The sequence below is a fragment of the Heliangelus exortis genome, chromosome 3, assembly GCF_036169615.1.
Source record: "Heliangelus exortis chromosome 3, bHelExo1.hap1, whole genome shotgun sequence".
Taxonomy (NCBI): Eukaryota; Metazoa; Chordata; class Aves; order Apodiformes; family Trochilidae; genus Heliangelus; species Heliangelus exortis.
This window is the reverse complement of record NC_092424.1, coordinates 85,732,577-85,754,333: the sequence shown is the minus strand read 5'-3', so window position 1 is coordinate 85,754,333 and position 21,757 is coordinate 85,732,577. Positions and strand designations below refer to the sequence as shown.

Below are 21,757 nucleotides of genomic sequence, written 5' to 3'. Positions count from 1 at the left end.
CTGCTGGTACAACAGCCAGGACCATGCCTAAGGATCTCCATACAGGCCACGGCCCTTGAAGTTGTTAAGTTTAGGGTCCAAGGGTAGAGGAGGTCATCTGCCTTGCAGCCAGTCTGCCAGGGAGTAGATAAACCATTGCAGTTGCCTCATGGGGTGTGCACCTGCATTTTCAGAGGAAACCAATGCACTGATGCATCGTGTTATTGCCTGCTCCTTCAGCCCCAACCCTGGGTGATCTGACAACAGGGAAATAAGTAAATAAAGCCTTGCTAAAGCCAAGCTTTGTTTAAGACATGGACCATGCATGAAGCTCTCCCCATACATAAGGAGCACCTACTTCTTGTTTGAAGAATAAATGTGTGAAAGTAGAAAACCCTCTCCAAAGCTGCTGGACCCCTTACAGAGCTACACAGATCTACAGTCCCACCATGCAAATAACAGCTTATTGGAAAACTGGGCTAAAAGGACCTGAAGCCATCCAGTTCTACAACTTCAGCAGAGGATAAATACAACCAGCAGGTGAAATGTTTCCTTGCTAAGTTTAAGCAGCAGTAGCCAGTTGCTGGCACTGCTCCCGAGAGTTTCTCCCTGCAATATCATTATGGATATTTTACCCCTTAATGTTAACAGAGTCTTCAGAGTATATATTTTTTCTTAAATTAAAAAGCCCCTGAACTTTTAGTAAAGCTCACCCTGAGCTCTCCCTTATTCCTCTGCTATCCACAGTGGTTTTGTCACTGACAACAAAAATAGGAGAACCAGAGCCTTTAATGCCCTACTTGTAAGTGTTAACACATTTACAGAAGACTATACAAACAAGCACCAAACAGCAATTACACATCATTAGAGCTACACAATATTTGTACATGTTGCTAAAACAATACTGCTAAATGAAGAAGCTTTATTGATTTAGACATTTTGGCTGCTGTTATTAAAAATATATTTACCTGAAAAGAAATCCAAGTCTTTAATTTTACAAACCAGTCAAAATATAGCAGTAAGCAACATAAACTATTGCTTTTTTATGTTTATACATTTTTTTGGCATAACACTGCCATACAGTTACAGAATTATAAAATATATCTTTATAGTGCATTACAAATCCAGAAACTGGTTACCACTCCTACCACATACATATGGTATTGGTACTACCAAACATGCACAGCATTCTGTAATTAAACACTGCAAAGGAATACAGAGAAGAGAGCAGGACCACTCATAAAAACTGACATGTAACTTGTTCCATTTTGCAAGTAAAAATTATTGGGTTTTGCTTGATTTTTTTCTTTGTATTGCACTTTTTTTTTTTTTTTTTTTAGGTTGCATTTTAACAATGAAGCCTATGTAACTTCCAAATTTTATCAGTGCAAAGCTATTCCTAATCATCTGTCACTGTCAAACTGCATAAAGGGCAAACAACCGTGGATTGGTTAAAACACAGAAAAAAGAGCAACTAATGATTAGCAAACATGCTTCAGCAGATCCCAAAAACATATGTGCCATAACCCGTTTTTTACTGCAAAACAGTAATTTTCACACAGTTAGCCACAGCAGTAAATACATTCAGTATATTTCACAATAAACTTTAGTTGATGAATACACCACTAGACTTGTAAGCATGGTAGAATTAAAAGTGCCGAGTTTCTAAGAAGTAAGAGACTTCTTTCAGAACAATTTGCCAATTCGCATGTTATAGTAAACAGCTTAATGCTTTTGAAAATAAATACAAAGGTGATGAAAAATGTAAAGCCACAGGAAGTCTCTATTTAATTGATCTCTGGCATCTGAACTATATTTAAGACTCCATTAGGCATGGCACGTATTAAATATATTCTTAAAATAAACTCTTGCTTCCCCCAATGGTCTAAGTGAGAATACCTGAAAACATGGGTTGTAAAAGAACAGAGCTTTCAGGAAGAGAAACAGTTGATAGGCAATACAGAGCACAGAATTTCCATTCCCCTTGGGGAACTGCATGTAAATACCTGTTAGCAGTGAATCTGTAGTGATGACTGTGAAGTGAACAAAGGGCAGGCTGCCCATGCTTAGGCATTTTTGACCCATCCTTCACTTTCAGACTCCCACGGCCATCAAAACCACCTTTTGAGCAGTCACACCTAATGCAATTGGAACTGGGGACACATATCAAAATAAGTTACCAAAATGTGGACAGAGGAGGGTAGTTCTCAGGAAACTCCCAACAGTATTTCTGTCTTCTACATGATCACAACACATTACACCCATCAATGCTGGCATCTCTAAATCCTAAAGAACCTTGCTAAGATATGGGATAGGAATGGGTTTTGCCTTTGACTGATCTTGGGTTTACACTGATAGAAAAAAATTAAAATCTGTTCTGAAGTTGCAATCTGACTTTTAATACTTGATAAAAAAGAATTTATGTGTAAAATTTTATTCAGATGGGGACAAGTATGAGAATATTGTCATCAACACAGGAAAAGTTTTCAGCCTAAGCAGACATCTTCTGCCTCAGGACAGAGACACAGGACATTTTCTCCCTAAGCAGGTATTTTATTACTAGGATCTCACATGGCTTTTAAAATCTGACTTGAAGTGGATTATTGTTCATTTTAACAGTACTTTCAGCAACTGTGTTCAAATGCACTAACAATTCTTGAATAATTAGATCTGAGATAAATGAGACATAACTTCTTCCACAGAAAACAATTAAAACATGGAACTCATAGTCACAAGGGATTGTAGAGGCTGAAAGAAACTGTAAGTTCAAAAATGGAAAAATTCCTGGAGAAAACTGGGGTCACCTCATCTGTTCTTTGTTTCATACCATTAGTGGCCACTGCTGGAAGCAGGATCATAGTGTCACACTTTTATTAATGGCAAAACTTACTTCACATACTTTCATCTTATTCAGAAATACAGCTTTTGTCAAGGAAATTCAATATAATACGTTACCTGTAAAAGTATGGAGTTACATTTTCACTTAAACATATGTATCTTAATATAATTTGGGATCAGTACCACCACAACCGTCAGGAAAAGAAAGGTGAAAAAAATTAATTAAATTAGCAGATATACATATATTTTGCTTAAAAAAATAAAAAAGAGCTCTTTTATGTTTAAATCTTGTAAGTCTCCCTTGGATCATCCATCAAAATTATAAAAAGTTTATAAACATTCTGGCTATAGTACAGGTATATGCACCTGCAGATTATTAGAATTATCCTGGAATGGCTCAAGGAGACTTATACCAGGGTACAGGAAACATTAACTATGATTACACAAATACCTAATACATGAGACTGCTGCAATCTCAAAGCAGCAAACTGAGGAGCTGACCAAGCCTGAGAAAAAACTCTCAAAGACTCACTGCAAACATTTTTAGCATCCTTCAGGATCATGCCTTTAAATATGAGCAAAATGGACATCAAGAGCTCAGTTCTGCTCCTAGATATATGCCAATGAATAACTGCTCATCTTATCTGAATGGTCTGTGGTGCAAATCTCCTCTACAGAAGCCTTCAGTCTCTACATCCAGACAGTATCAGGTACCAAGGTACAGTCACATCCTGGATAGTAGGGCACAGAGTTGAAACTAATCTTGAAGTGTTGCATTTTCTGCATGATTTGTAGGACCACCTTCACTTGCATGTATGTGCACAGTCATGTTTTAGCAAGCTGTGCATTCCTCTCACCTTAGGATACTTAAAACCAAACCTACAGGTGTGTAAGTATACACACTATTCCCATTTAGATGTACCAGAGGCTACTGAGATGTACTTATTAGGAAAGAACACCTGTATGGGAGGTTCTGTTCAATTAGTAAATTAATAGCTCAGATTAGATATTAGATAGAATTATTGTGTAATTACACAGAAATCACTGAATACTTAGGTGCATAGCAATGCAAAAAGCTTAACAATGAGCAAACATCCTGACTTCCTTTGCATATGCCCTGAAGTTCCTGAAGTAATGATTCAATGACTACTGGCATTTATGAAAATACAATCATTTCTACATATTGTAGTGTAAACCTGAAAGCCAATATTAAGAAAATTCAAGCATGGGGAGCCTCTGGTTGCTAAGGCCATGATTCTGTAATGAAATGCACACACTTGATCCTCACAAATCTCAATGGGATGCTACGCTGCAAGATTGCTCTGCAATGAATCCTTCTTTTAAGCACTTATAACATCAGAAGAAACAACTCTTTCATGAAAAGAATAATATACTGTCACATTTTACATAGAGCAGAATTTTTGTGTTAAAGCTGAAGTGTCACATGGGAGTAATTCTGCTGCTAAAGCTATAAAACAAAGATCAGAGTGCAAGAGCCCACCTGACACAAAAAACCTCACATACCTAATCCCCGTACTTTTTTGTAGGCAACTGGTATGCCACTACTCTTTTCACTTCTGTAAAAACTTGATAGGAATACAAGGAGCTGCAGATTTAAAAAAAAAAAAAAAATAACTGCAGAGTTACTAAGTACATGAGTCCCAAAGTTCTTGATTGTATTTTCAGATACACTGGGCCCTTAATGCAGAGAGCCCTACCAGATTAAAAGCACATTAAGCAGCTGATTTTGAGTGGTGAACCAGCAAGCCTGTACAGGTGAAAGCTGTGTCACAATAACAGAACACTGTACTGCAGAGACATCTTTTGGATGCAAATCCCAAGAGCAAGATTTGTCATTTTTTCTTGGCAGTAGGCAATATTCTATGTTCAATCAAATGGCAGTATAAATATAGTAACACTCTTAGCATCCCTTATTTCACTTGAATAGTAGGCATTTTTATATTGTTTAGCCTTAATACTAAAGTCCATAAATTGAAGGCTCTTTATAACTACCTACCTTCTAGTTATGTTCTTCATACACAGTGTATGAGTCTTCCTTATGCCCTTCAAGAAATAACTGTGTAAAAACAACACTATTAAGTCAGCATGGTGAGGCACTCAAGATTTAAAAAAGTCATAGGCTGAACATAAAGTTGTCCTCCCTGTGCTTACAGGTGGGGCCAGAATCCTTAACTACACAGACCCATTTCATCTCACTATTTTGGGTCCCCTTCTGCTCCAAAAGTCAGAGGCAAACATGAACACAGGCATCCTAGTTCAAGTCCTGGGTACTGTGAAAGGCTTCTTATCACCTTTCCAGCTTAAAAGCAGCACTGGCTGTAGGAGGAATTATCTGGAGCATTTCTGCTATTACAGACTTAATGCTTCCTTGAACAATCTGGGTTACCTTTAAAAAAATCCATGTACAAATGACCCTTTCTTTACAAGTCAGCACAGGAGAAGGAGGGACACACCTTCCTTTTTTCTGCCTCTTTAGGATGGAAAGAACCTTACTGTGTTCAGAGGTACCAATATCTCTGGCTGCCACTCTATTAGATCCCAAGAAACAGTGCCACCCAGGGAAAGCAATGGATGATAAACTGCCATGATGGGTATTAGTGAAACAGAAAAATACAAGACATTTTGTCTATGCTCTGAAACCCCTGAAGACTTTGTCATCTTGAGCTGTGAGGCTTGAATAAAGTCTCATAACACTCCAACACTCAAACTGGAGTCAGCTACTTGCCTTGTAACTTTCCATTAAAAATACATTAAACGCAGTGGATAATATATAGACTTTTAAATAGAAAACACATACAGAAGTTTTAGATTATTTTAGGGCTGTAGAAAGTGTGAGATTCTACCTGCATTATTTTTAAATTCATGTTCCACACAATTAACTACCTGGGTACTATCATCTTTGACTGAATGGTATTAAATCAGAAGAGGCTACTCAGGGAAACTAGAAAGTCCTTCAGTAAAGAAGGTTGGGAAAATCTTAATTGGGAAATTCCTACCTGCTGGCCTCCAGCCAGGGCAGCAGACTGGCCAGCCACAGGTTTCAGCCTATAATCAAAAGAAAATTAAACTGTGAAAGACCTCTGATATAGAGCAAAAAGAAGAGAGAGATAGCAGGAAGAGAGCATCAGGACTGCCTTCCTCTCCCAGCCCAGCAAGAGCAGTTCAGCATTGTGCAGATCTTACCCAAAGCCATCCAAGAAACTTGCAAGTTCAGGGAAGATCCACCTGGACAGGCCAGGTAACATTTTCTCTGATGGCTTTGATAATTATGCAGTGTTTTGTGTTGAAGCCACCTCTTTTCAGCTGCTTTCTGCTTTTCAAGAGGCCTTCCAGGTTCTAAACCCAGCTGGGAGAGTTGTTCTATTACTGCTGATTACCAGAGAGCTTTCACACTGAGACCAAATCTGAGTGACCAAAGAGATCCCTCCTTCCAAATTAGTAGTAGTAACTTCTGAATGAAGAACCTAACAGGGCCTAAAAGAAACCTGAAGAGCAAGTTGCCTTATACCCAAAAGCTGTGGATTCAGCTTCACTGTAAGGTAAATTTTTATTCTACATACACTGACACCCAGCTGCACAGGACATTTTGATAGCTGTTACCAAGTGTCTTGGACAAGGATATTAATCTCAGGTAAAAGATGCTGTGCAAACACTGCCATTAAGCATCAACATAGCTCCTAAAAATACCCACTCCATTCAGAAAAAAACCTCTGTGCTCTTGAAATAATTTCTATTAATTTCATAATAAGAAATAAAGACTTAAAGCATATTGAACGAAAAGTAAAAAATTCTTATGCTCCAAGGCCTTCTAGTGTTTTTTTGTTTGTTTGTTTAAATACTGGATAAATTTAGTGGCTACAAAATATATCACCTTTTCTATGCAATCTCTCTGGAAAAGATAAGGAATTTGTTAGCTTTGAATATACACGAATGTTTTAAAGAGCTACACCTGGTTGACTAGTGATAAACTGAGGTTGATAAAAATATAATTAACTGAAGTCTGATCTGATGTATTCTCAACAAGCATAGTCTCATGAACATTTTATACTACACTAGATGGAGATTTCACCCAAAATGAAGGAGCAATGAATCCGTTGCTTCATTCAATATGAAACATAATGATTTTTAACCTCAGACTCATGATTTGAGCTCATCCTTGATTTTTGTGGTGGTCCCCCCTGAAAGTGTATCCTTATCCAGGTTATCTTGTAGATCCACTGTTGTGTTATCTGACAAATTCTCAGTGTCACATGAATCTTTCTCTATAGTGCCTGGGTGATTTCCACAGTCATTGTTCAGATTTTCATCATCTTGTTTCAAATGAGAAGCATCTTCCTTCCTGTCTGAAATATCATTAGTTTCTTCTGATTTTGAAAGCTGATGGGTAACAGTTTCACTGTTCTTTTCACTGTTGTTCTGCCTAACAGCATCACAGTTCATTTCTTGTTCATCCAAGTCATTTTCTTCTCCATTTTTTGGGAGTTCTACCTTCTTTCCTTCCGTTGTTTTACTGGCTGAGCTTCCACTTGCTGATGTATTCTTAGGCTCTTTTGGTTTCTTATGCTTAGAAATGTAACTATTGTGAATAGAAATGGGAGATGCTGGCTTTCTATTTGTTTTGTTTCCTTCTGACTTCTGTTTTCTTGGGGGTCCCCAGATAAAATGCTCTGAGGGTGTATAATGTTGTTGGGCAAATCTCAGGAGTTTCCTCCTTTCTCTTCGGTCTCTAATAGTATAAACAAAATATTCTAGAGCACTTTGCTTAATGTTGGGAATGGTATCTTCCACCAGAGCTTCATGGAGAATGAATTTTACCAGGGGAGATTTGAAACTCTCATATCCAAGCTCACCAAGACTTTTCAGAATTCGAGTGATTCTCAAGTAGTTGTGTTGAGACCTTTGAAAGAAAAGGGTGAAAAAATTCCACTGAATCAGAAAACCAACATACCTTACAGATACAGAGTTGGAACAGCAATTCCTTGCTAATTTTTATGAATCTGGGTATGTTACTTTAGGCTTCCTGTCCTTTAATTTCACACAGCTGCTGAAGACTGCTAGCACCTCCTTCACTAGGATGTTGTGAGTGAAAATTGGTCTCTGTAAAATGCATGGAGGCAATGCACCAATGGGGTGGGAAAAATCTGAAGTGTGTACTGGTTTTGATTCCTTCTACTGTATGTATTCTTTCAGAGAATACCCAGTCACTTTATAAAATACAGTTTTTGTAGTGTATTACAGTAAATTGGAAGGGGTGTGGTTAGTAGGTCTAGAGAGGTTCTCCTCCCCCTCAACTCTGCCCTGGTGAGGCCACATCTGGAATATTGTGTCCAGTTCTGGGCCCCTCAGTTTCAGAGGACAGGGAACTATTTGGAAGAGCCCAGGCCAGAGTGACCAAGATGCTGAAGGGAGTGGAACATCTCCCTTATGAGGAAAGGCTGAGGGAGCTGGGGCTCTTCAGCTTGGAGAAGAATGAGGGGTGACCTAATCAATGGTTATATATATTTAAGGGGAAAGTGCCAGGAGGATGGGGTCAAGCTTTTCTCAGGGGTGACCAACAATAGGACAAGGGGCAATGGTTATAAACTGGAGCATAGGCAGTTCCATGTAAGTATTAGGAAGATTTTTTTCACTGTGAGGGTGACAGGGCTCTGGCTGCCCAGGGAGGGTATGGAGTCTCCCTCCTTGGAGACATTCAAAGCCCACCTGGATGTGTTCCTGTGTGACCTGCTATAGGTGACCCTGCTATGGCAGGAGGGATTGGACTAGATGATCTTTTGAGGTCCCTTCCAACCCCTAACTTTCTGTGATTCTATGAAATACAGTTATGAAACAGGATTCACTGCACTTCACTTAAGGTATTAAAAATCTGGGTCTCCATTCTAGACTAGCTACCTACACTTCTGATGGTCACTGCTGGGAGAAACAGAAGCACCTCTAGAAAGCAAGTCCCACTGTCCTAAGAAGCATCAAAGATAAATAGAAGAAACTGTCTTCTGGAACTGCTTCTGAAGAGCTCTTTCCCTTGTAAAGTACACCTGAATGAACATAAAAATTTAAATGCCTAAATTCTAGATGGCTAAAATTACATAGAGTCCCAATTCCCGATTTAAAATTCTGTATTCTCAGTTGTGAGAATATAGGGATTACAATGTAAATACTTCCAATAATATTTGGGCTTCCTGAAGCCCCGTTTTATTTGTGACCTGAGCCCTAAGTCCACACACGAGTTAATTCATAGAATATCTGACTAAAATTAGTTAATTAACAAATTATTTTCATTATCCATTCAAAATTATCCAGCAGCAATCCTCTCTACAAGCTTTCATTTAGATAGCAGTACAAAATACTGCAAGAAAACAACCTTAAAAAGTGACCAATTGCTTTGAAAAATATTTTGATACAATTAATCCACACAGGACTTATGCAAACTTATGCTCCACTCAATGCCAATGAGAGGTGACAGACGTTATTTGCTGGAAGTTGGGGTGAAGTTTGACTTAATGCACGTCTAACCCTCTCCTGCTAGGCACTGCCATTGAAAAGTATTAAATAAAAAAAAAAAAAAAAAGTTTTGAGGAGAGAAATATTGTTATTTAGCTTCCACACAGGTGTGGAGATTTTGATTTTTCTCAAAATGAAACATGAGCACAACAATAAGCCACTTGTTCTTTCCAACAGAGAAGCAGCACTTTGGGATCAGGCGAAAATGCATTCAGTAGCATGAAAAACTAGTTAATTTGTAACTGTGATCTTCTTCAGCACCATCTGAAGTTATATTTTCAGGGAATTCACTGATGTCAGTTAAAATGGTAACAAGTGAGAAGGACAATCAAAAAAAAGGGGAAAGAAGAATACTGACACAAACCAAACACTGACTATTCCTTTTTATCTTTTTCCTGGCAGGCTTTTTGAAACTATATTTTCCCTTTCTCTAGAAAATAATAAAAAACAAGCTAAGGAGATTCTATAGCAACACAGGAGAGTGGAGTGTATGTCATTACTTACTCATTCAAATGCTGAAATCTTTCTTGCCAGTTAGCAGCTCGTGCTACATTTCCAGTTTTATCAATCAGTTTTATTCCAAAAAACTCCAACATCATTTTGTAAGCCAGAAGGAATCTTCTAATTGCTTCTTTTGTTTTCTTGAATTCCTAATAAACAAAGAATACATCCAAAATTCTAAGCACTAGAGCAAGTACTTCTGCATTGTATAAAACAACTCTACATAACAAAAGGCAGTTAAGTATCAACATTAATGTGATGGTTTGTTTTGAGCTCAATTTGTATTACCTCAATTTCATATGTAGTTAATTCTTTAGCATAGAAATTCAGACCTTGTTCTCTCAGTGGAAAAAGCCTGTTAAAACAAAAAGTGCATATGGCTCACATTATATGAACACTTAATCAAATTAATGCTTGAAAAAGAAATAGATAATAAGTAACCAACCACTGTATGTATGTGTGGTTATGTTCCAGTTTTTCATAGTCTCCTTTCCATTTATTTAGGACTTCTTCAATATAAACCCCTGCAAAAAAATAATTTGAAAACTGTTAGGTAGCCATCAAAACCAGTGCCCTGCTACAAAAAGTACATGACAAGTTAACATAATGACAGAATACATACTTCTGATTTTCCTTAACATACTATGTTTACACCCATAAATAAATTCATTTTAATTTAAAATCAATTCAGTCACTAAAACTTAATTGGGAAACTTTTCTCCATTAGCTGTGGCCAAGAGTCTTCATTCTGTTGCCACGAGTTTGACCTTGGGGTCTCAGGTCGTGATCAACAAATGACAATTTCAGGCTTTAGTGGTCTGAAAACAGTTGTGGACCTCAGTCAGTTCCTCTTGGAAAGACACAATGACAAAAAAAATAGGACAAAGTACATGTAAAAGGAAATTAATCAAATTAATCATTCTTCACACTGAGTCCATGCCATAAGCAGAGGCACCTCATTTCCTGGCACTGCACAAATTCACAAACTACATAAAAGGATGTTCCTTGTTACAAATACTGTACAGTCCCTTTCCATGTGTGAACACTCACTATTAGCCTATTTCTACTCTGAAACCAGCAACAGTTTTACAACTGCATCATGGCCTCTCCCAGAAATCAAACAGCACGAGTGTGGCCTACAAGGACCAAAGCTCCATGCAGACAGTCTCCTAGTACACATATGAGACCTACACTTCAGATACAGTACTGCACTAGAAATGTCCTTTTTAAATAACACCCCCAGTGCCTCAGTCCCTAATGTGGTAGCCTCGGCTCCCTCTGAACACTCACAGATCTACAGACTTATGTCAAGGTGGTGGCTACTCCTTTCCATTCTCAATAAAAACTTCAGCATAATCAGTCATCCACATTTCAGCTTCATGGCCTATCAGTTACTTTTCAGAACATCATCTGTAGTTTTCTAATATGCTATGAGGCATTTTTTTCTTTACAAATTTTAGGAGGGAAGACCCCTCTCTAACTGCTTCTTTTCTCCTGGTTAATCCTCTTGAATTACTCCTTCATTTTGTTCTTCAAAGGACCCCTCTTCCAACTTTTTCTGGCTTTCAGTTCCAGATTAATTCTACTCATGTCTATCATTCTAACCAAGATTGGTTTATTGCCTCCTTCTGCTACCCCATCTGTTTGCTACCCTCTTGTCTCTCATTTCTTGCATGCAAGCTCTCTAGAGCAGTGTTTGTCATCTTTCAGCTCATTCTGTGTTTGTGCAGAACCTTGCAAATGCAGTTCCTGCTCCACTACCAGGACCACTAGGGACTTCAAGAAATAAGGTATTTTATTATTGTTATTATAATAATCACACAAGGGAGATACAACACATTCTTTTTCCCTTTCACAACACCAGGGACAACACCCATATCGCTGCCACTCCTAGTCAAGTAACAAGTTTGTGCAGCATACTTGAGCACATTTATCTTTGTTTAATAAAAGGTTGTGGCACTACCATAAAGCACTGGTACAAACAATTCCATGTACTACATCATGCTAAGAATGCCTAAGAAAAGCACCACCTCCCTAGAGCCAAAGCTAACTTTACCTACTCCAAATGGGAGGTTCAAGTCATAGCTATACTCCTTTGTCAGCACTGTAATAACCCCAGCGGTTTCACTTTGTTACTATTACTAGTGAACATTCTTTTGTTTTCACTCTTATTGCTACAGATTGCTCACCATCAGGTTTAAATGGGATTTTATTTTTGTAGAAGCGGAGATTGCACAAGTCATTTTGATATCGAAGATCTTTGAAATTCTGCTGAAAGAAAGGAAATAGCACATTAGTAGCCTACAAAAACCCATCAAGAGTATGCAGAAAGTAATGTTCTGGTCTGAATAATTTGAGGACAGAAACATTTCAGAGTTTTAAAAAAACTGGAAATTGCTTAGAATTACTCATGCATTTAAAGGTCAGTTTAAGGATCTGGAAGTTCCTTCTGACTGGTGCTTCTACTGAGGCAGAGGTTAGAGCAGCAAGCATAGCAACACATTTGTAAGTCCAAACTCTGCCATCCACCCTTTTGGATGTTCAAGGCACAAGCCTTTTTCTGGGCTCCTACTGCTGTTCCCAGGCTTACCCATCTCGTGTGTTTGTACATACACCTGGGATGAACAGACACTGTTTCACCCCTCTTCCACATCGGGCCCCTGGATCAGCTTTTCTGATTCTTCTCATATGTCATATTTATAAAGCACCAAAGAGTACCAAATCTTCCCAAAGATATTAAGGAAGATTTGGGTTGTGTGCTGTCTTCTACTAAAAAGGCAATTTAAAATCTTAAAATATTCTTACTGGGTACTGGTGTCGGTACTTGTATAAATCTCTTGCTGCGTAGAAGCTTCTCTTTGGCTTGGCTGTCAGCTCAGTTCCATCACCACTCTGAAACAGTTACAAAATAGAGAATAACCATCCACAAACACAGCAAATACTGAATTGGTGTAACATTAAAATAATTATTTTATAGGATGGATTTCAGCAATATAAACGAACACTAATTAATGTATTTGCCTGCTGTTTGGTCACAACTGAAAATCTCCCTGCTGAATACTTAACACCACACCCATTAAAACTAAATTAAAATAATAAAATAAAACACAAAAGCAAGACAATGAAATGTCCCCCCAATGAGACAGAATTTGATTTGTTTCAACAGGTCGTCATTTTCAAGTGCAGCACTTCAAAGTAACATAGAATGATCTGGCACAGGGTGATACAGGGAACTGAACATGAAAATGCAGACACCACTCATTTTGAACAGGAAACCACAATATTTGCAAAGACTGTATGTCACGTGTACATTGACTTAATTGCTATCATTGCATCCTGTGGAAGAAAACAAATAGTGACAGAAAGGCTAAATTTACATTTTAATGCCTTCTTGAACTCTTTTCTATTATTTGTTTCTCAAAACTGAAACTGAGAGCCTAGTAAGAAGAACCACTAAATCCCGAAAACAAAAACCCACTTAGAGGAAATACACACGTAAGACAACTTGCACTGGTGCCCAGCTGTACAGAAGCTGTGACCTGAAACAAGAACCCACCAAGGTCAATGAAAACAATCCCACTGCCTTTACAGAACACTTGAAAAAGCTGCAGATATTGAAGAAAAGCAGAAAATGAAGCATTTGCTTACAGACTTCAACTTGCTACCAACAACTTCATTGTCTTTGCAATTTCTATCTAACCATATTGCAGCACGGAGTTTTTTATTTTTCACTTTCCTAAAATAAGTCTCTACACTGAAACCAAAGACTAAACAAGAAACAAAAATTCTCTCTACTCCTTGCAGAACACACGTAAAAGGTTAAAGTCAAGCCTAGAAAGGAAAGTCCCTGTGACTGCACTGGAATTTTGTCTCTATTATTTTTCAGCTCTGTGCTTATCAGCAGCATATCAATGACAAACAAGCGTCAATTTCCATTCTTCCTTTTTCAAGTTCAGCTTTTGACCACACCTACAGGCAAAACGCGCTTGCTTGAACGAGCAGCAGCCCATGATACTCAGTTATCAGGCATTAGTATCAATCAGAAAAGGGGAAAATCTGTATGGTTATTTAATTTTGCATTTTCTGAGACAAATATAAACATATCTACCAGGCTAAAAAAAAAAAAAAAAAAAAAAAAAAAAAAAAAAAAGACCCAGCTTGTCCTCCCCCAAAAATACTAGCAAAGCAACCCTTTATTTCCCTAGGGTAGTAATTTGTAAACGTTCCTAAAAGACAGAAACTTGCCCTGAAAATTCCTCACCTCGGACAAATCTGTTGCCACCTATGACCCAATATTCAGATTTTTCACCCATTTCATTAAGATCCCACGTTCAAGACTGTATCTAATTTAAAGCAGAACCTTCACTAGAAACAGCAGCACTTCAAGGCCTCAGCTTTCTCCCAAGAGTTGGTCCCCGTCACGATGGGGGGTGAGGGGACCCAGCTCCTTTCCCCCTCAGATACAGAGCCAGTTCCCCGCGAACCCCCCCCTGCTTCATGCGGTGCGAAGGTCCCCGCGCCGGGACCCTGCTCCGACCCGCGGGTACCGCAGAGCGGGGAGGGCGGCAGGCACCGGAGCTGGCCCGGCCCGGCCCAGGTGCTCATCTCGTCTCCGCCCGTTCTCCGGAGCCGGGGAGTTCAGCGGGGCAGCACCAGCACCTCCCTGTCCGGCCCGGCCCGGCCCTGCCCGGCGCCGCACGGCGCACACGCCAGTGCCGAGTGCCGGCAGCCCCCGCCGCTCCTCCCGGCCCGCCCCGGCACGGCTACCGAGCCCGGGGCAGGGCGAGGCGGGGAGCCCCCGGCGCTGGCGGTACCTGCTCGGGGCTGGTGGCGTCCGCCTCTGCCCGCTCCCCTTCCTCTGGCGGCGAAGCCGGGGCCGGCGGCGGCTCCTGGGGCCGGCAGTCCGCGGCGGACAGCTCTGCCGGCTCTTCTCCGCCTCCCGCGGCGGTGCACACCCCCTCCTGCCGCTGCGGCTCTCCGCCGGCGTCCGCCGCTTCGGGCTCCGAGTCGGTCTCCCAGGTGGAGTCGCAGTCCTCCACCGTGGTGGGCTCCTTGAAGCTGACCCCGCTCAGCAGGCTGCCCATCGGGCAGGGCAGGGCAGGACCGGGCCCGCCGCCGCCGCCGCGCCGCCCGGAGGCCGCGGAGGCCGAGGGCTGGGAGCGGCCGCGGGCTGCCTACGGCTGCGGCATGGCGGGGCGGGGCGGCGGCCGGGGCTGCTCCCCCGCCCGGCCCCAGCCCACGGACACGCGCGGGGCGGAGCTGGAGGCTCCGGGATTTCCACAGGAGACACGCACGCACGCACGCCCCTTCCCCGCCCGCCCCACGCCGCCCTCTGGTCCCAGCCCTGGCGGCGGGCACCGGCGGTACCGGCGCCACGGAGACCTGCGGGGTGTCCCAGGGCTATCCCCCTTCCCCCCGGGGCACCTCTCGCCCGGCCGCGGGGCTGGGGCGGCCCTGGGGAAGTCCGCGCTCCTCAGGGAGACGGCGGAGATCTCTCTGAGGAGGGGATAGGCCCCGAGGGGACCTCTCCTCTTGGAGGAGACCTCGGTGTCCCCTAAAGGGTTACGAGAAAAGCAAAAGGGTGCAGACGTTTCTTGAGAAGAGCAGGGATGGCAGCTGCCACAGAGCAGCGGTCTGTGAAAGAGATGCTTATTTGGCGACAGAAGTCGTGTAACCAGCACTGTGCAAACACAGACTATCCGGTAGCCAGGGAAAAGGTTGCGGTGAGGTGGACCTCGAGGAACATACAAGTGCCAGAGGTGGCAGGACCTAAGGGGTTAATAGTGTGGCACCCAGACAGTTTCAGCTGCTCCTAAACCTTTCTCAGACTTGAGACTAAACCTAATTGAAAGGCAGATTTGGCAGGGACAGTGGCAGTGTATTTGGCTTAGAATGCCTTTTGGATGGAAACTGCCTGGAGCAAAGACCTGATGAGCTGAAGGCTCAGCACACTGTTCCAGTGGCCATTCCTGCTGTTATGGTTAAAACTGTATGCTTCATTTCTAACCAGAGCTGCCAGGCTTCTGTTCACACTCAGAGATTTCTGCCTTTTTACTCAAAGACAGTTCTGTGCTGTCCAATATATTGACTGCATCTAAACCTGTGCACTACCATCAAATCATCACAGCACTTGGTAAACCAAACAGGTTAAGCTTCTTCAGCCTCTTGGTCTAACTTATTTTCCCATTCCTTCACTCAGTTTTATGCTTTTTTTTTTTTTTTTTTTTTTTTTTTTTTTTTTTTTTTTTCTGCTGCTGCTGCTGCTGGTTCAGTGTTTTAGCATCTTTTCCAAGTGCAGGTACTAGCACTGTAAATGGATGTCAAGATCATCAGTGTAGAGATGATATAATCTATATATTTTTGTTTCCCTGTCCACTCTCTAGAAACTGAAAGATCATTTTGATTCCAGTTGTCTCAGCATCATGCCTAGATACATTTGTATAACTCTCCCACATAACCCTCTGTCAGGTACATTTGAATTGTATGAGCCGTACACATAGATGGAAATTACAGGGAATACCCTGGTTGTCCAGCTTTGTTTCAGGCAAGATTATTTGCAGTTGCAGCTGACCTTGATGCAACCACAGCTGCATGGCTGAGCTACAAGCTTGTCTGACAGTTCAATGTGCCTCAGGTACCCACAGCTCTGCCTCCATCCTCCATCACTTCCCTTGGCCAAGACAGTTCTCTTCTGCTCTTCATGGAGATGGATGAAGCCCATTCAGTGTTTCTCACACCCCTAAGTCACCACCATGCCAGCTGCTGTCCTCCTCAGGACCCAGCTACCCTCACTCAGTCCAAAATCAAACCTTCTGATCCCAGCCAAGACCCACACCTCAACATTCAGGCAAACTCTCATCCTGCCTCTATTGCAGCCCCAGTACCAGAAGCTGTACACATGCCACAGTAATGGTTGGGACAACAGGATGATCTTGCACAAATTGATCAAACTTCCCAGCTCTTCCAGTGTTGAAAATGCTACTATAGGGACACTTACTGAAGAATCTAAAAAACAGGACATTTGGTGAACAGTCTTTACCCTGACATACTTTCCCAGCTTATGAAAACTGAAAGCTTTAGAAATCTCCGGTGCAAAAGGTTGAAATTGAGTCTTCATTTTAATATCCACCAATGACTTGCTTCTATAACATTTACATATATTTTTTGACCTCTGTTACATAGTGAAACAACATTGCACAGTTGTTATATGTTATATATATATGTTATATATATATGTTGTTATATATATGTGTTGTTATATATGTTGTTATATGTTATATAAAACATATATATTTTATATGTATATAAAATGTTACATTTTTTTTAAATGCTGATTAGTTTAATTTAGTTTTGTTTTTAATAAGAAACAGAGTATGGTTGTTCCCTGCTTGCCTCCATGCTAGTCACAATTTATAGACTCTCTCGCTTCAACACCTATTGGTTTTTTTCTGAGAAGTTCTACCCTATTTATTCTTAGCCAGCATGAAAGCTATTGCATTCCTGTCATCGCCCTTGTGACCTTTTCCTGTAGGCTTTCAAGCCTACGTTCTTTGAAATCTGGTAATTAGGAATGCACATAGTACACAGGAAGGGTCAGCTTCATTCTTGCCTATGGACAGTGTTTTAATATGGAATAAAAAATCCCCACCGAGAAGGTAGAAGAAAGGTTGTAAGAGGCCAAGCAGCAAAGCTGGATGCCAGAGCTGCAGTTGGAAGAACAAAGTCTTTTGTAAGACTAATGCTTATATCTCATATTTTTGGAGAATTCCCTCTTCTCTGGCCTTATGTTGTGCAGGAAAGGCAGATTTGTTTCCTTTTTCCACAATATCTCCTCCTACACACAGTTTGAAGGAACTGACTGAAGAAATGCTGATGTCTGGAACCCATTTGTCCTGGCTGCCTGCTGACTACCTACTTCCATTGACAAACATCAGCTGGTCCCAGTATAAACCAACTCTGCTTCCTCTCCACTGCTACGGCTTCTGTAAATACTCCCTCACGTAGACTGTGTTTATACTAGGGACAGCAGAGCCTCAAAAACATGCTTTGTGCATGTGTCAAAAATCAGGTGAAGCTTTTGAGGATATCTAGTTTGCATGGCAATTAGTCCTGCAAATTAAAGATATGCTTGCAAGAAAGCTCTGACTTGTGCAAATAACACACATTATTATAGAGAGCTCAGTTCTAGCCAAAGAGCAAAGGTGTCAGCCAAATCTCATCACAGAGCTGCAGGAGGATTTTTAGAGGATCTGGATCTCAGACCACTGATAAGAGCTGGGGCTTAAATTAATTGACTTGGTATTGCTTTTGGAAGCAAGGAGCAGAGACTTCTTTGACTTGCTTACAGTAGCCCATGCTGCTGAGGTGATGTGATGGACTTTTCTGAATGTATTTTTGGAGTTTCTTAAGGCTTGATAACTAGATATGCACTGTTGCTAGCAATCTATGTAAGAAGTGACAGACAGAACTGAGGCTGGCTGAAACCTCATCGGCTGGTTGGTGGTGGATTGAAAGGGTGATGCAGGTTTTCCTAGCCTGCCAGAAATGTTGTAAAGCATTATTCACTGTTATTAAGGAGCTTATTATCAGCAAGTAGGCTAGAACTCCCACATTGGAAACTGAATTGACAGATCGTTGGTATGGCACTTTAAAAAAAAGGCAGTGGCACCAAAGATGCAAGCCTTCAAAAAGTTTCAAGTACCAATTCAAATAATTTTGGTTTTATCTGCGTCAGCTCTCATGCAATTGGTTATAATCCTTCAGCTTTTCATTGGATGGTGGCTAGTTTCTAAGTGAATTTGCTCAGGAAAGGAAGATTGAATAGCCCTTACTAGATCAACATCCAGCAAGATTCACTGGTTAGACAGCGATGGGGCATCCAGCTGTGCCTATTGAGACCTGGCTGCAGTGTTGTGATGAAGAAGTGCTAAAGCCAGGAGGATCTGCTTTGATCACAAAATCTGAATTCTGCATAGCACAAGTCAGAGGAGTCCCTTCCTACCCATTTCTGAAGAATGATAGAAGACCTAGGGAAACGCAGGCCACTATCACATCAAGTACTGATTTTCATAAAGCTGTTGAAAAAAGATAAGCATTTGGCTTCTGTTTAGATACTTATAATATATGTTTTAAACAGCACAGATTAGTGAAAAAAATTTTTTTGTTTGTTTTTTTCATGGTTTTATAAGGACCAAAAAGGATACCAGATAACCTTCTGGAAGCTGATGTTGTATTTACATCAGCAAGATAACTAAAATTTTATTAAAAATTAAATATGGGGTAACTGTAATACTTCATCATTACCTTGGGAGAATGCTTTGAACAGGATAACAGGGAGGTCAATTAACAACTGTGGAGAGTCTTACCAACCCAATATTAAAGTGGTATAAAGCTGAGAGAGATGATGCATCTTTAGAGGATATGAGTAGATTACAGAAACACTTTGATAAATGGCAGAAGAGAGCAAAATAAATAAAGTTGGTAAAATGAAATTTAACTGAGATAATATAAAATGATTCATAGTGGCTACTTATTCAAAGGTAGATTTTAGAAATACAGAAGGACAGCAATAAAACAAATACCTGGGAGTTACAGTATTATTAACATTTGTTCAGACAAGGGTCCAAATAAATTTGGACACCAACATATATTTGGGCAAGTATAGAAAGTCAAACAGGTATGACAGTGGTTTGTATGCACTAGCTGTAGCTGACTGGTGTTTTAATGGAGTTTGTTACCTTATTGGATTATTTTTTAAAGGAGCTGGGCAATCTCAATTAATATCTGACTATGTTGATTTTTAATTCTCTTCTTTAATTCATTACTACCCCAGATTGCTAAATGCCAAAGCAAATGTAGTATCTATAGAAGGTGAATCTAATTTATAAAGTTCTTCACAAGTTTCCTCAAGTCAATGTCATTGGAAATGATTAACTAACTGGAAACTCAGAAGTCAAGTTTTATATATGTGCAAATTTGTTTCTATTGGAATCTGAAATTGATTTGCCTAGAAGAAAAGACTTCACATAGATCAAGCTAGACATCACAGATCAGTTTCCTAAGCTCACCAAAGCCTGTGGCAGTCCTTCCTCTTTTTTTGTTGGGTTATGATTACAACATGAAGACCTTAAATAAGTCCCTGTTTATTGGAGTGTCTTGTACTAGGGTTCTGTAAAAGATCACAGCCAAGGTAAGGCCAGAACAAACCATACAAGAGTTTATTAACTTAAGATGGTCTGTCTAGGTGGCCAGAGAAGTAGTCTCACTCCAGTCCTTAAGCCTGTAAGATTCTGCTCAGTTTTTTCCCCAACTGGCCTTTCAAACATTGCACAAGACTGCAGCCAGTTTCTTGAGAAGAAACTAATGCTGTTGTAGGATGCTACATGGTCTAAACGAGCTGCTGGGCAGAAACTCCTGATTTAGAGCTAGGGTCCTACATCACCCTTGTGATGGACTGAAACCAGCTGCCTGGGTGCATGTGCAGCTTTCCTGCAGCAGGGCTTGTCTGTGGTGCATCAGCTGCCTGACACCACTCATAACAAATGATACTTATTTGCCAGAAATTCACACAGGGTTAGGTGATGTCACTGAGTTTTGCTGAAGAACTCCTGGACTGCACCAGGCAAGCTAGAAATTTTGTCAGTGGAACCTAGGAAGAGGTTCATCTCCCTGAAAGACAGAGAACGTGGTTCAGAAGTCCAAGTGTAGGCATCCAAGTGCCCTTGGAGGTCCCTTAGTGTATCCATCTGCTGCTGCAATAGCCTTGCAATGTCCTGTGGTGTAGGACATCCCTATGCAGATGTCTTGGACTACTCTAGGACATCTCAGAAGAAATGATACACCTACTATGTGTATGGTTATCACAGGCAGGCTTATGCCAACTATGCCTTAGGCATATATAGACTTTTAAAGCTGCATGGACTGTATTGGCCTGAGCTCCATTTATCTAATGGATGCTTATACTCCCAGTTATCTTGTAGGCATACATCTATGTGCCAACTACTAAATGTAGGTGTTTTATTACAAAATTGATCCTGCCCCTAATCTCCTTGAGTACCCATTTTCCTGTTGTGAAAATGTACTATAGAATGTCTTTGCCACTGCTCATGTAAATGGACATTTGTGATTACGGTATCTCCTGTCTTGAACCTCCAAAATTCCTAAACCAAGCACATATAGGACGTCTTACCAGTGAACTCAGAGTATGCCCAAGCCCTCCCTAAGCTCCGCACTGTGTGATTGTCTTCTTTGGGACATTAACCAGAGACACAGGCTGACATCCTCTCGAGCCTTAGGCTTCTCATTTGAGGGATTTATATGCCCTGAGGCACTTAACCTGCAGATACCTAGGCCTGAGCTAATCACACAGCACTCCCTGTGTACTCAGTGGAGAAAAACAGGCACCCCCTGAGGATGAGCCATATCATCCTAGGACAGGCATTTCAAATATGTAGGCTAAATTGCAAAAGGGTTGCTTGTATCTTAAGGAAGCCAAAGTCTTGATAAACTCAGGTTTAGGTATCAGACTTAGAAAATTGCAAAAATTACATGACATGACCCAGGCCCACACTGATGAGGTTTTCTGGAGCTATTGAACAGAATTTTGAACAGAATACTCAGGAGAGGGAACTAAACCAAACTGGTGGTGAGCATCCCTTTCCCCGACATGAGGAATATCTGTAATCAGGTCATATCACATATTACACTTCCAGTAAGAAACTGAGAGGTCCCTTGTTTCAGAGTATCTGTTGCTATGAACTTGGAGTTCAAATCTCTTTAGGAAGAGACAGGGCTTTAACCTTCCTGCCACATCCCTTAGAATTTCTTATGCATTTAGATCACAAGGATAAGGAGACTAACATGAAAATTGCCTCCTCTTTGGTCTTTGGATGAATGACCAGAAGTACAAAAGGGTATA

The 21,757-nt window shown here is 40.9% G+C and overlaps 1 protein-coding gene across 3 annotated transcripts in view; it reads right to left on the bottom strand.

The window, feature by feature from the left end:
- Positions 1 to 750: 750 nt before the first annotated feature.
- The window catches only part of OGFRL1 (opioid growth factor receptor like 1), a 79,098-nt gene continuing 58,091 nt past the window's right edge, over positions 751 to 21,757 (bottom strand). Inside the window, exons 1-7 of one of the 3 annotated variants that reach the window (XM_071741603.1) lie at positions 14,655 to 15,075; positions 12,646 to 12,732; positions 12,030 to 12,108; positions 10,286 to 10,364; positions 10,129 to 10,195; positions 9,844 to 9,989; positions 751 to 7,735 (exon numbers count right to left, since the gene is read on the bottom strand). In XM_071741603.1, coding sequence (XP_071597704.1) covers positions 6,976 to 7,735; positions 9,844 to 9,989; positions 10,129 to 10,195; positions 10,286 to 10,364; positions 12,030 to 12,108; positions 12,646 to 12,732; positions 14,655 to 14,924 — 1,488 coding nt within the window. In that variant the 5' untranslated portion in view covers positions 14,925 to 15,075 and the 3' untranslated portion in view covers positions 751 to 6,975. Of the gene's footprint in view, positions 7,736 to 9,843; positions 9,990 to 10,128; positions 10,196 to 10,285; positions 10,365 to 12,029; positions 12,112 to 12,645; positions 12,733 to 14,654; positions 15,076 to 21,757 lie in introns of those variants that run through there. The other 2 variants (XM_071741602.1, XM_071741604.1) reach the window with 2 other exon arrangements.